The 15,464-nt window shown below is 50.2% G+C and overlaps 1 protein-coding gene across 1 annotated transcript in view; it reads right to left on the bottom strand.

Annotated features, from left to right (window-relative positions):
• Positions 1-15,464, bottom strand: part of EP400 (E1A binding protein p400) — a 140,473-nt gene that overhangs the window by 12,208 nt on the left and 112,801 nt on the right. The window contains 7 exon segments of the mRNA XM_017868826.1: positions 1,348-1,472; positions 1,860-2,055; positions 3,940-4,155; positions 6,021-6,268; positions 6,411-6,624; positions 14,118-14,227; positions 14,307-14,352. Coding sequence (XP_017724315.1) covers positions 1,348-1,472; positions 1,860-2,055; positions 3,940-4,155; positions 6,021-6,268; positions 6,411-6,624; positions 14,118-14,227; positions 14,307-14,352 — 1,155 coding nt within the window.

Raw genomic sequence — 15,464 nt, 5'->3', positions numbered from 1 at the left:
CCCATGGACCACCATGATGCACCCAGCGGCTGCTGACCAGGCCCGGGAGGTTAAGTCCCAGTACCATCTCCTTCTTCTAGAGGTAAATAAATGCAGATGACCATCCCGACCCAAAGGACATGCACTTCCCTGCAGCGGTCGTGCCGAGTGGGGATGCAGGCTGGTCTTCGGAACCCAGCCATGGCAGAGCTGGTGGCACTACCCAGACGCCCTGTGCCTCCCGGCTTGTGTTCCCTCATTGCTCACTCCCTCCCCCTCTGGGTTCCAAAGACAGCTCTGCTTCCAGCTCCCCACAGAGCACGCCATCGCTGGCAACCAGCAGGGCTTCACCACAGGGTTCCTGAGCACTGGTCTTCTGCAGGAGGTGGCAGCGGCTCACAGCACAGCCAGTGTCCAGTTGGTGTGACACAAAGAACCCTGGGCCCGCTGGATTCAGCCAGTCACCTTTTACTGGCCCTGTAATCTGGGCAAGTCCTTTTCTCTGAGCCTCAGTTTCCTCAAAACAACATCCTCCGTCTTGAGGATGAGCACCAGGTGCCTGCAGGGGGCCAGCGCAGCGCTCAGGGAACAGGGTAGCTCCCCGCACAGCCACGTGGCTTCCTATCAGAGCCCACCTTCTAACTCTAGCCAGAGAGCAGTGCCAATAGAATATGGGGTCTGAGGGCCCACACCAGCCATCCAAAGCCCGAGACTTGGGCTGGGTGTCACCGTTGAGCCACCATGAGCAGATGTCCCTGGAGGCAGAGCTGTCTCACCACTGTATGTCCCTCACGTCCTTCAACACAGCACTGGCTGCTGAGAGGCACAGGTGTTGTCTCAGGGAGCTGGCTGAGCCTGTAGACGCCCTCGGAGCCCGGTGCCCTGCTACACCCCTATCCACGTCAGTCCCCGGCGTGTCTTCTCCCCTTTCACCACCAACATGCACACAGGCCGTATTCTCTCTGGGGTCCAGACCGTGTGGCGTCCCTGTCCTCCACTAGGAGTCCGGCGGGTCCTGTGGTGTGAGCCGCGTCTGCTTCCCTGAGCCCACTGGTCCCCATCAATCCCCCGTGTCTGTCCCAGTGCCATGCAGGCTTCTTACCTGGCACCCAGCCATCCTCACAGACTATACCCCCTCCACCCCCCTGCCAAGACCTCAGCCTCACTTGTCACATCACATACAGCGTTCACCTTTAAAAGGAAGGAAAACCCAACAGGGATGACCACACTAACACCTCCAGCCCTTGAAGCCACCCTCTGAAAAGCCTGGGCTGCCACAAGGGGCCTTGTCTGCTCAGGACCCTCTCCTCCAGCAGCCAGCTTTGGCTTGGCATAGACCCAGAGGTGAGAATCCCCCAGCCCCGGTACCTTCTGCTGGACGGCTGCTGGGCCCTGGGCAGCCTGTGGCTGGATGGCCTTCTGCTGCTGGACGGCCTGCTGCTTCAGCTTCAGCAGCTGCTGCACGTGCACGGGCTGGGCCACCACGGTCTGTCCTGCAGGCAGCAAAAGCCACTTAGTCAGCACATTGGGAAAAGAGCTCGAGGCTCACGCCAAGCTGTGTTCTGACTCACCTCTATAGAAAATAATAAACTATGAAACTCTATGGAGACAAGTAAGCCATACCGTAACTACATTAAAATGTTTCTGGGTTCACAAATTACACTTAAATTAAGATGGAAATTTCAAAATGTTAACAGTTCAACTGAGGACCAAGCCTTGGGCCTGGAAAGCGCCAAGGCTCGTCTGTGCCAGAACATGTGACGGCACGCCCAAGTGGGTGGCTGCGAGGAAAGAACACAGGTCGCTGGCGACCACTGCCCCCAGAGAGGCTACGAAACCGGGCTCAAGCCCAGGAGGGGAGGGTGTGCTGGGGCCGGCACCTGCTGCCTTCTGTGGCTGACCGATCGCCACGCTGATCCCCGCGACGTTCATGGGCAGGGTGGTGACTCCCGGCGAGGAGACCACAGCTGCCGGGACGGACACCACTGGAGGCTTCGCCAAGGCCACCTGGGCTGGCTGGGGTGCCTGGGTCTGCATCTGCCCTTGCGCCTGCAGCTGAGAAGTGGGAACCCGGGTCTAAACAGTAGAAATAATGGGAGAGTCCAGAGAAATTCAGGACATGGTATGTCTTTCCAAATACTTCTCCACAAGAGGTCATGCCATGAGAAAATTTACAAAGATCAACAAAGTTGAAAGTAGCCCGACATAAAAGGAAAACCGAGTGATCTGCACGCCTCAGGGAAATGTCGAGTCACAGGTCAGCCTGTGCTTCTGAAGCTCCCGCAAGACCTGCAGGCTCATCACACGTGCTGCTGCGTCCAGATGTCAGTGATCTCGTGGGACATCACCTTCACTTCCCTCCATCTCCCGAACCGCACCAGTAACCACATCCTGACCCATTTCCCACAGAAGCCTTCACTTCCTGTTCCTTCAGCGACCACCCAACATCGGCCCGTCCCTCACTTCAAAATGACTGCCACAGCCTCCCGTCCCACACATTTTCTCTTAAATTACCATTTTAAAAATGGTAAGTGGAAATAGCTCTATTGTTGTATGTATAAAGACTAAGATTACGTAAGACAATACAAAGTAAAAATTACCCACACTCCTTGAACTACTCACATCTGAATGTTAAAACTGCTAGCCTTCAGCCACTGTTCATATCTATGTGGCTCACCGTGAAAGTGTGCAAAAGTGACATGAATTATAACTATTTTGAAATCTGTTTCTCTTCCCTTTACAAAAAACTACTTTCAAAGTTGCTTAATATTCCATTGTTTGGATGATACATAATTTACTTAATGAAATTCTTAGTAATGGACATTTAATTTCCTCTAACATTCATGAAGTAAACAAGCTTGTATATTCATCACTTTGTAAATGTTCTGTTATTTCTCCAGGACATACGAGGAGTGTTTAGTTAAATAAGCAAGCACATTTTTATAGCTTACTTACCAAAATCCTCTCCAAAAAGAGGCCACTGATTCCTGTCCAACAAGACCCCTGTACCCTGGCCCCCACTAGGTGTTACCATTCTTCCCAGTGAATTTGCATTTTTGTGAACATGACTGAAACTGAGCACCCTTTTGTAGTTCTTCATCCACTTCTACTCACTCTGTTGTGGAGGGCTAGCCCCTCCCAGGGAAGACCCAAAGTGGGGGTCCAGCACCCACACAGCTGTGCCTGAGCACCCGGGTCCCCAAATCCTAGCTTGAGTTGCAGCTGACTGGTTGTAGAATTTGGGTGGGAACTTGGCCTATGTGCCTCAGTTTCTTAACCTGTAAAATGGAATTAACAGTAAGACCCTTATCCCTGTCTGGGGCAGTCGATGAGCACTGGGCCAGGTGAAAGACACGAGAGAACAAAGGGCAAAGTCTAGCTCAGGGTGAGCCTCCATCAGGGCCGCTGTCACCAGCACCCCTAGCTGAGCTCTGCTCAGGGTGCAGTGACCCTGCCTGCCCCCGGACGCTGGCACCTGCTGAGAGCCGGTCTTCCCAGACAGCACTTGCGCCTGATGCTAGTCCCTTCTGAAATCTCCAAATGCTCTCCTGCCTACAGTGGTCACCTGAGAGCAGCTTCAGAGACGGCTACCTGCCCATGCCTACGGCTTACATGCGCAGCGCCCTCTGCTCCAGCCACACAGGCCTTGGTCCCTGCACACTCCCGCAGCAGCACAGGGATGCCACACAAGCTGCACCTCACCTTGCTCACTCTCCACCCCGCCCAGTTCAGGCCCTGAGAAGCTTGCTGATGCCTGGATGGCCTCTGGGAGCTGCTGCTGTGTTAATGCTCCACAAGTGGTGAGTCCCGTCCTCTGTCAAGGGGCACTAAGTTCTTGGGGAAAAGATCCCATCTCACACTCACTCCTGTGACACGTGACACGCAGCTGAGCAAGCACAACAGCTGTGTTAAAACCTAAAAAACGCTGCTTTTGGAAAACAAACAGAAACTGACACTTACGAGCCGGGCCACCTGGAGGTTGGCCACGGTGGTGCCCGTCAGCAGGGCTCCAGGCCTTGGGGCTGTGACCGTGGTGAGCTGGGGGCTCTGCTGCTGTGGGGGCTGTGAGGCCTGCACTTGCACTTGGGCTGTTGGTTGCGGGGCGCAGACTGGGCCTGTGGCGGTGGGGCTGCGGGGCATCTGCAGTTTCTGCTTCTGCATTTTGATGAGATGTTCCTAAAATACAAGCAAAGTATCTTCTCTTCAACATTAACTGTACTCCATTCTTTAAGTAGACATCTTGATCCTAAGCCACCCCTCTACTGCCCACTAAATACCAAAGCAGGCACCTGCTACTGTGCAGCATCCAGACCGCCTTCCATGGGCTGCCCAGTATCTTTTAGGTGTTCATTTATTAAAAATGAGCATTTTGTCAGGTGAAAGCTACAAACAGGGATTCTGACTGATAAGTTCATAGCAAAATTTCTATTACCCCTCACAAACAAGTCGATTTAAATCTGTAGTGCCAACCAAACTTATTAGTTTATAAGTTCAAAAAACATTTTAAGAAAAAAATTTTTAAGAAAACCTATACTGAGTTGATCATGACTATCAAGTGTCTTTTGAAAGGCTGGAAGTGAAACTGGCTTTGAAATGGATTTGGGAGAGGGCAGAGTGAGGAACGAAGGAGCCAGGCAAACACTCGGCACACAGGGCTCCTGGCAGCCAAGGCTGGGTGGCAGCCTTGACGTTGAAGGCACTGGTGTCTCAGTGGTTGAACAGGGGCAGGTGACAAGGCACCTGTGTGGCTGTGGGCCGGGGGGTCAAAGCCCAGCTCTGGCTCCCTGATAGTTGCCTCTGCTGGGCCTGGAATTCCTGAGCACAGTGTTCTAATTTAGCACTCTCCAGCGGCACTTCCTGCAGGATGCAAGTGGGCTAGACGGGGACTGCCCAGGGTGGTAGCCACAGCCACATATGGCCATGGAGCCCTTGAGGAATGGCTGGTGTGACAGGAACAGGATAAGCTCGATGTCTACATTCCACCAACAGCCCTGCCGACAGCCCCAGGACAGGTCCTCAGCTGAGTCTGCGTCTCCCGCAGCCCACTTCCTCCCTTCTAGCCCATGGAGAGGCCCAGACTCAAGCACTCCGGCAGGCCCGGCAGTGAGCTGAAACTTCAAAATATTGTCTTGTCTTTATTCCATATATTTCTCTGGTTACTTTCTGTGACAAGTATTAATGGTTTTCCATTTATGGTAGGGGTATAACATTTCCTTTTTTTTTTTTTCCTTTGAGACAGAGTCTTGTTCTGTCGCCCAGGCTGGAGTGCAGTGGCACAATCTTGGCTCACTGCAACCTCTGCCTTCCAGGTTCAAGCGATTCTCAGGCCTCAGCTGGGATTACAGGCACCCGCCACCACATCCGGCTTTTTTTATTTTTAGTAGAGACAGGGATTCACCATGTTGACCAGACTGGTCTCAAACTCCTGACCTTAAATGATCTGCCCGCCTCGGCCTCCCAAAGTGCTGGGATTACAGGCGTTAGCCGCTGTGCCCAGCCCACCATTTCCTTTTAAAATAAATACATTTACATAAAGAACAGCAAAGCTGGTACACAGGTTAGCAAAAATCAGGTACATCAGTACTCCAATGACCACCTCTGAGAAACAGTACTGCACACGAACCACACAGAAACAAACCCAGGGTCCCTTGCCTGCTCTCCCAACACTGTGAGGAATGTCTTCTCACCAGCACTTTCTCTGGTCCAGAACCGCACCAAGCGGGCTGTCTAGTCCTCCCTAGAGACTGATGCTGAACACAAGGCACAAGACGCCTAAGCAAGAAGACGCATTTGCACACTGGGTGTTAATGTCTCCCAAGTGCTCTGAATATGCGTAAGATACTTCTCTAAGGCATGATCAAAGTGTTATGACGTGGGAAGTTTTAGATCAATAAAACGAAGCACGCGTCCTACAAAAAGGCAGTGCCAGATGTTTGCAAAATACACTCTGAACTGCACCATGCAAGCAGGCACCACCTCACGGACGCTAGGCTGACTGACCACAAGACGCACACGTCCATGATTCTCCAGGAAATGCTCACCGGCGTCAGCTTGCCCACAGCTTTGATCTGTGCTGGAGACTGGGCCTGGCCTTGGATCTGTGGAACTTGCACCTGAGAGGTCGTCGTCGTCTGCTGCTGCTGCTGCTGCTGCTGTTGCTGCTGCTGCTGCTGCTGCTGCTGCTGCTGCTGTTGCTGCTGCTGCTGCTGCTGTTGCTGCTGCTGCTGATGCCTGAGAAGCTGGAAATGTGCAGGCGTGATGGTTTTTCCAGGGAGCTGAACTCCTGTGGCTATGAAGAGGTTTGCTCATTAGGTCTGGACAGGGATACTCGCCCACCTTCAGATCCTCATTCTCAGAGAGCAAGCAGCAGCTGAGCCCTCACACGTGCCAGAGCAGACGTGTGTCAGAGAAAGCTCCCAGCCTGGCTTTACCTTGGGACACCTGGGGCACCAAAGACCGTGCTGGGGTCTGCACTGGGGTGAGGCTGGTAGTGACCACGGCCGAGGCTGTCACAGAAGTGACTGCTCGAACACCCTGAGTCGTTGCCATGGACACCAGGTCAGGGGTCGCCGTGGCTGGGGAGCCGACTGCCCGTGGCGGGGGCTGGGTGTGCACCACCTGGGCAGGAGCAGAGCCTCCCGGCGTCTAGAAAAGGCAAACAGAGGATCTCATCAAATACTTCACACAGCACTCAGGGCTGTTCACACTCAGAGCAGGGCAGACAAGAGCACCCAACTTCAGAGGCGAAACAAGTGAAACGCATGCTAGAGTTCAGTCTTTTGGCAACTGCTGGTTTCAAATTCAAAAGCAAGTGCCTTGAGCAATGTTTTCTTACAGCGGATCACATCACCCCCAGAAACGCGCTTGAGATGACGACACTCCCATGCATATGCTGAAAAGGCTGTCCTGTCCCTCCCTCTCTGCACAAAGACCTCTTGGTCCCCAGGAACATAATGACTGTCCTTGCGGCACCCATGCTACCCACAGACACGCAGCCCGCAGTGCTGGCTCTCTACCACTGTCCCCATCTGTGCTGAAACTACAGCCCTGACGCAGCCCGCAGCCCTGGCTCTCTACCACCGTCCCCATCTGTGCTGAAACTACAGCCCTGATGCAGCCCGCAGTCCTGGCTCTACCACCTCCCCCATCTGTGCTGAAACTACAGCCTTGAGTCTCTCACCATGTGCTTGGGGTCTTGTGGCATCTTACCTTCATCTTGCCTAAAATTCAGAGCATCCTCACTGTGCCCTGCAGTCCACTCTGGCCAGCAGGCAGAAGTGGCAGCCAGAGTGGCTCCCTCACTCTATCCCACCTTGCCCCACCGCCCTTCCTTGTCCCACCATAAACTGGAAGGCAAACGCAACCATGCCACCCCGCAATGTCTCTTCAGCTGACCTCTGCCAGCTCCCTTGGTTCCGATGTGCCGTGTATTTTTAGTCTGTCTTGATCCTTTTATGTCTCATTGCTTACGCATCTGGATGGAAATCTAGCATATGTTACTCCATGTTTTCCTTTCAACCCAGCTGCTGTATGTTTCTTTTCATCTCCTTTCTTGCCTCCTCTCAGATGACTCTTTCCTCACCAACGTCCCCTGCCACGGTTGGGAGCAACTCACTCTGCTCTCACTCTTCTGGTGGCTCGTCTGGAATTACCACGGATGCTTGCCAAAGTCTAAATACTCCATGCTCTTCGTAAACAATAACGAGACCTGTGCACATTTCAGCCCCTCTGCCCCTTACCCAGCTTGCGTGTTACTATCCTGTGTATTTATTTCCTCTTTCTAACCCCAGTGAGCTCCTGCGTTCATCCACGACCCTACCTTGTTACCACCTCCAGCTGGGAACACCTTTCTTCTGCTTAAAGCATATCATTCAGTGAAGTTCCAAAGCTGAAAACTGCTTTATTTTGCCGTTTTTGTTGTTCTTTTTTTAGACAGAGTTTTGCTCTTGTTGCCCAGGCTGCACTGCAATGGTGCACATCTTGGCTCACTCCAACCTCTGCCTCCAGGGTTCAAGCAATTCTCCTGCCTCAGCCTCCCGAATAGCTGGCATTACAGGCATGCGCCACCACGCTCGGCTAATTTTGTATGTTTAGTAGAGATGGGGTGTCTCCATGTTGGTCAGGCTGGTCTCGAACTCCCGACCTCAGGAGATCCGCCCACCTCGGCCTCCCAAAGTGCTAGGATTATAGGTGTGAGCCACCACACCCGGCCTCCCTTGTTCTTTAAGATATTTCCAAGAGCTGCAGAGCCCCAGGCTGGCAGCAACTTCCTTTCCCTGGCACGACAACGACACCTGCTGGCTCCCGCCCTCACTGCTGCCACTGGCAAGTGCACCGCTCCACCTCTGAAGACAATCTGTCTTTTCCTGTGGCTGCTTGAAAGACCTCTTGGTCACTGGCATTATGCAGACCAGACTTGGTTCCTTTTTCTCATCCTTCATTGGGATTAGACTTTCTACATAAATGCATCAGTGTCATTAGTAAGTTCTTAAAAACTATACCATCTTCAAATATTGACTCTGCTCAATTTTCTGTCTGACAGTCAGTAACCACCTATCAGGCCCTATCACCATGTCCTCCATGTGTCATCTTGTCATCCCATGTTGCGTGTAGGATGTCTTCTGATTCTGCCTCCACTTCCCTCATTTTCTCCTTAATTGTGTGATATTAAAGCCCACTCATAAGTTTGGTTTGTTTCCCCCAACTTTGGTAATCAGACTTTTCTAAAAGTTCTCTATATTCTTTCTATACATAGTTTCCTGATTACAGATATTCAGATATTCTCAATCTTCTCTTTTATTTCCTTAAAATAGAAAGCATAACTTTTTTTTTTTTTAACGGAGTCTTGCTCTGTCACCCAGGCTGGAGTGCAATGATGTGATCTCGGCTCACTGCAACCTCCGCCTCGCAGGTTCAAGCGATTCTCCTGCTTCAGCCTCCTGAGTAGCCAGGACTACACACGCGTGCCACCACATCTGGCTAATTTTTTTTTTTGTATTTTCAGTAGAGATGGGGTTTCACTGTGTTAGCCAGAATGGTCTCTGTCTCCTGACCTTCTGATCCGCCCTCCTCACCCTCCCAAAATGGTAGGATTACAGGCATGGGACACCGCGTCCAGCCTGAAAGCCTAACCTTTAAAATCTAAACCTGATAATCCCAATATCGCTCATCTTTGCAGGCCTATCCAGTGTCTGCCATTCTGCTGATTCTCACTCACAATGCCATTTCTTTTCTGTTTATTTTGTATTCTATTATATTGTATTATACTAGAAAACTATTTGTGGAGATTCTCAGAAGTCAAGAAAGCATAATCCTCCAGAGAGAATCTGCATTTGTTCCTGGTCGGCTACACAGGAACACGCCCAGTGAAGCAGGTCTACTTCACTTGATGTGAGGGAGTGCCGGAGACACTTTTAAGGTAATATCAACTTGAGCTGCAAACTGACCTGTGGCTTTAACCTCTCAGGGGCCGTCCCCACCATGCTCTACTGCTCAATCCAAGGGCAACTCTTCTTTTGACCCCTGAAGGCCAAGGGCAGATGGATTCTGCTTCTGGTTCACTCTTGCCCTAAGGGTTTAGCCACCTGGGACCCTACCTCGGTGTATCAGTAGTTTCCTTTTTAGATTCTCCACCTTGGCCCAGCCTTGGACTTGAATTTGAGTTCCCTCATCCCACAGGCTGAAATTTATTTCCAAGGCAAACATGACTTCAATGAATCCTGTTTCTCTCTCTGAGTTTCTTCCCTCCCTTAGATTTGGGCCTGATAATTAATTATTCTTGTCAGTTCCCTGAAGCTTTAAAAATGTTTATCCAATAACTTTAGTTATTCTCATTAAGAGGTGGTATAAAAATAACTTAACTCATCTTGTTACCAGAAACAGAAGTAATCCTTTTCTGGACTAAACAGTTTTCGCATCCCAACTACTAAGGAAGCTGAGGCGGGAGGATTGCTTAAGCCTGTGTGTGTGAGGCTGCAGCGAGCTGTGATTGCACCCCTGCACTCCAGCCGGAGCAACAGCAAGATGCTGTCTCAAAAGAAAAAAAAAGAAAAAAAGAAATTGTTTTCTCCTTAGCCTCTTCTACCCTAATCAATTCTAGATATGTAGTATCACATTAATTTTCCTAGAACATCTCTCTGCTCTAAGACTGTTAAGGGCTCCCCACTGCCTGGTGAATAAAATCCCTATCTAGGCTGGGCGCGGTGGTTCGTGCCTGTAATCCCAGCACTTTGGGAGGGTGAGGTGGGTGGATCATGAAGTCAGGAGTTCAAGACCAGCTGGGCTAAGATGGTGAAACCCCATCTGTACTAAAAATACAAAAATTAGCCAGGTGTGGTGGCGGGCACCTGTAATCCCAGCTACTTGGGAGGCTGAGGCAGAGAATTGCTTGAACCCAGGAGGCGAAGGCTGCAGTGAGCTGAGATCACGCCACTCCGAGATCACACCACTGCACTCCAGCCTGGGTGACAGAGCGAGACTCCGTCTCAAAATAAAAAACAAAACAATAACAACAACAACAACAACAAAAACCCATATGGCCCAATATCCAAAGCCCAGTACAATCTAACCTCAATTTTACAAAGTGCCAAGCACACAGAAGCCACTCAGTAATAATGGTTTTAAAGGCAGGGAACCACTGTTTCTCTGTTAGTATCTTTTGTGTTCCATTCAAACAGAACAACACGTCATTCTCCATGCACACCATTCCCTTCCCCTCAGATCCCCCGCTCACACGACTGGCCCTGCCTTCAGAAGGGCCAGTTCTGTGGATGATGCACTTCCTGTCCTCCTGAAGCCCAATATCACTTTCTCCTGAAAGCCTTCTCTGAGTCCCCCGAGTACAATCACCTACACGTCCACCACTGCTATCTGCACCTCTCTCATGTTCTAGGCACAGCACTACAAGGCCCCCATGAAAGCACACTGTGTCTTGGGCCCACAGTGCCAGGAAGAATGTCTTGTCCATTAAGAGCCACGCAAAAATATGCCATGAATGAAATGCTTTACATTTTAAAATACCACAAAGAACAGGTCTTTTTCAAAATAAAACGCTAAATGCAGTGATTCTGGCTTGGTACCCTCACAGAAACAGTGGTATTGGTCATACAGGATGTTCCCAACGCCGCAGGCCTAACAACTTCTACTATCTACTGCAGCGACTGAGCCTGAGGTTGTTTACTGCAAAGCACAAAGAAAAGTGAAATAATCTTAAAGTCACATACCAGAAAAATTGTGTTTTTATATATTCTACCGCTTAAGAGTGTTTTACAGGGATTTATTGAAGGGTAATTTACAGAGAGTACAATATGTGGTTCTATGAATTTTGACGGACACATTATCATCATGTAGCTACTGCCAACCCCACCACTTCCAACGTTCTCGTATTCCTCTCCATAGTCGAATCCCTCCTGCACCTCCAGCACGTGGCAATCATTCATCTGTGTTTTTGTCTCTCTAGTTTTACCATTTTTATAATGTTATTTAAATGGAGTCATACAGCATATGAAGCCTTCTGAAACTGTTCATTTAGCTGCAAAATGTATCTGAGAGTCCACCATGGAGGTGCATGTCTCAGGGGTTCATTCTTTGGTATTCCTTGGTAGGACTGGGCTGTAGGAATGTACCATGGTTTATCAGCCCATCCACCAGCTGAAGGGTATTTAGGCTGTTTTCTTTTTCAGCAATCCCGAATAAAGTCACTATAAATATTGGTGCTGAGGGTTCTCGTTCTGGTGTTTTCACTTCTCTTGGGGAAATACCTAGCAGCAGAACTGCTAAGCTGAATTACCAGAATATGCTTGGTTTTATAAGAAAAAATGAAACTGTTTTCAGAAGTGACTGTGGATTCTGCATTCCCACAGCCTTGTGAGAGATTCCTGGCTGCTTCCATTACTGCCAGCCTTCTGTTTCTGAAGCCACTCTCCTAGGCACATTATGCTGTATCACTGTGGTTGTAAAAATCTGCATTTCCCTAATGACTAATGACGTTGCACACCTTTTCAAGTATTTATCTAATTCTTCTATCTTCTTGGTGAAGTGACTGCTCCATCTCCTGCCCATTTTATAAAGTTGCTTGTTTTCTCACTATTGAGTTGAAGAATCTTTATATTTTCTCCCAGTCTATGCTTTTCATCTTCTTACTATTTTTCAAGGACGAGAAGTCCTTAATTTTGATGAAGCCTAATGTATTAATTTTTCTTCATGATTCACAGGCTTCCAGTATCCTAAGAAATCTTTGCCTAAACCAAAGCAGCACAGATTTTCTCCTAGAAATGTTACCGTTTTGGCTTACAGTGTAGTTTTTGCTTTTACACACAGGCCTGTGATCCACCTGCAGTGACTTTCATATTCAGTGTGAGTTACAGGCCAAGGCTCATTGTTTTGCACATGGCCGCCCAACTGTTACAGCACCATTTGCTGACAAGACAGTCTGTTCACCTCTGAATTTCCTTGGCACTTTCACTGAGGTCAACTGAAAATCTGTATGTGTGTGTGTGTGTGTGTGTGTGTGTGTGTGTGCGCGCGCGCGTGCGCGCGCGCATGCGTGTGTGTCTGTGTGTTGGGGAGGGGGTCTATTTCTGGACTCTATCCAATTCCATCATCCACACATCTATCCTGCCAATGCCCCATCACCTGCTACTACAGCAACGACATCTTTACAGGAAAGACGCTTTTCAAAACCCAAGAGGGACTGCATTCTACCTGCCAAAGCACTGACTTTGAAGCGCAGTTTCTTCTCATTCAGGGTGTGTTGCCCCCGGGTCTGTGAACTATTTGGAAAACCGAGATACAAATCTGAGCTCCTTATTCTCACTTGTGTTTGGTTCTGATGATGAAAAACCCGAGTGAAGCACTGGTCCCAGGGCACCACATGGCTCTGCACCTTTGCCTAGGCGCCTCCTCTCCACCTGGGTGGGCTGCACCTACCACTTCCCACACCTGGGGTCTCCACGTTCCGTAGAAACTCCCCACTCCTCCCATGCCCGCCTGCTCCTGGCACACACCCAGCCATGCCCTTGTGTGATGCCGTGTCCCCTCCCCCAAAACCACGCCCCCAAGAGGCCCGTCATCTCTCAGCTTCCCCACATGGGCACAGTGACGAGCATATGGGGGGCACCTGCGGCAACAGAATAAGCAGCGGACCCTCACATCCCACCTACCTCCTACCTAAAATCATCCTACAGGGAGGGGACACTTCACACACACACACACCCTCCTACACTTCATACACACACCCCTGCACCTCACACACACCCCCACACTTCACACACCCCTACACCTCACACACATATACCCCTACACTTCACACACTCCTACACCTCACACACATACACCCCTGCACTTCACACACTCCTACACCTCACACACCCCTACACCTCACACACACCCCTACACCTCACACACACACCCCTACACCTCACACCCCTACACCTCACACACACCCCTACACCTCACACACCCCCCTACACTTCACACACCCCTACACTTCACACACACCCCTACACCTCATACACACACCCCTACATCTCACACCCACCCCTACACCTCACACACACATACCCCTACACTTCACACACTCCTACACCTCACACACACACCCCTACACCTCACACACCCCTACACCTCACACACCCCTACACTTCACACACACACCCCTACACCTCACACACCCCTACACTTCACACACACACCCCTACACCTCACACACACACATACAGTTCACATACCCCCTACACCTCACACACCCCTACACCTCACACCCCTACACCTCACACACACACCCTTACACTTCACATTCCACCTCACACACACACCCCCACACTTCACACACCCCTACACCTCACACACACACACTCCTATACTTCACACACACCCCCTACACCTCACACACATACACCCCTACACTTTACACGCACATACCCCACCTCATTTTCATCCCTCATACAGAATGGAAACCATCCCCCAAACAGGTGAATGTTTCTGAAATCAACATACTGATCAGCTACTTATTTTATGAAATTCAAATTAGACAGTTTTTTCACCAATGGAATACTTAAAAATAATAAGAATTAACAGACAAGCAAATAATTTTGGCGGAATGCAGTCAAGGTGCATGGCCCAGGTGAAGGGCAACTCACAGTCAAGGCTCCAGGAGCCACTGGTGACGCCAAGCGCTTGTTGATGGACTGGAAGGTGGCAGCCGGGACCCCTGCGATGGTGTTCACGATCACATTTCCACTCACGGTGCCTGCAGAGACAGGCGGGCATAAGGCAACAGTGCCAGGAGAAATGGGGTCCACATTTCAGCATCTCTGTATTTGTCTTACCAGTGGGTATGCTTGTCCCAGTAACTGATGTTTTAATGGTTCCTGCCTATTTAAAAAAAAAAAATTTGAATTTCATGTCAGGCTCTCCCCTGCATAAACACTCCAAAGGCCTCCACTTCATTCAGAATCAAATCAAAACTCCACGACAGTCACACAACCACCCGTCCCAACCTCCCCAGCTCGTTCCACCTTGCGGTGCCCCCACCATCTGTCTACCTGCTGTCCCTCCACCCTTATCCCACTGTCCCTCTAGCCCCACCCCGCTGACCCTCCACCTCTACCCCGGGGTCCCTCCATCCCCACCCTGCTGACCCCACACCCCACTGTCCCTCTACTCCTGTCTCTCCACTCCATTCATCCACCCTCTATACCTCACCACCTGAGTCCAGCCACACTGACCTTTCTGGCCCCCATATCAGCCAAGCTCAGGACCTCTGTACTTGCTGTTTCTGTTCTTCTCATGACCAAATCCTTGTCATTGAGGCCTTAGCTCAAATGCCAACTCCTCAGAAAGGTGTTTCCTAACAAGCCAGTCCCGCATTGTGCCACCCTGACTCCTCCCGCTAGCATTTAAAATGATCTCTTTGGCTGCCTCCCTCCCCTGTAGGACATGGCTCCAGAGTGTGGGCACTGCCCATCTTGCCCACCTTGCACCAAGTAGGCATTCACAAAGATCTCTTTTGAACAGATGAGGAATGAAGTTGCCTGAGTACACTGAAAATTCCACTACAGCAAACAATTTTCTAAAAACGACTGCAGGAAATGGTTCTATGTAACAAAAATATTTTTATGCCTGCCTGGTAGTCCAAAGTGTGGGTTTTCCCAATTTGGCACAGCTCCTATTCTCTGCAGGTGTGATTCTCTGCATATGATTTCAGCTCTGTGTGGCACATGGACACACACAGTACAGAGATGCACCACAGCATGTGGTGTGCATGGCCACAGTCTGCAGCTCCACACCCTGCCTTTCTTTTCACAACGCTTCTCGTGCACTTTACAGCTTTTCTACAACAGGCATTAAAGACTGATGTGTATGAGTGAGCACACATGGGCATGCTTTCAGGAGACACCAGCACAGACAGGACCTGCTCTCTAAGTGTGTAGGAAGTCAAGAGGTAAATGCGTCACAGGTATGTTTAGGTATGTTTTACAAAACCC

Source organism: Rhinopithecus bieti, unplaced genomic scaffold (genome assembly GCF_001698545.2).
Source record: "Rhinopithecus bieti isolate Rb0 unplaced genomic scaffold, ASM169854v2 scaffold_4907, whole genome shotgun sequence".
In the NCBI taxonomy this organism is placed as follows: domain Eukaryota; kingdom Metazoa; phylum Chordata; class Mammalia; order Primates; family Cercopithecidae; genus Rhinopithecus; species Rhinopithecus bieti.
This window is presented reverse-complemented; position numbering and strand designations above follow the sequence as displayed.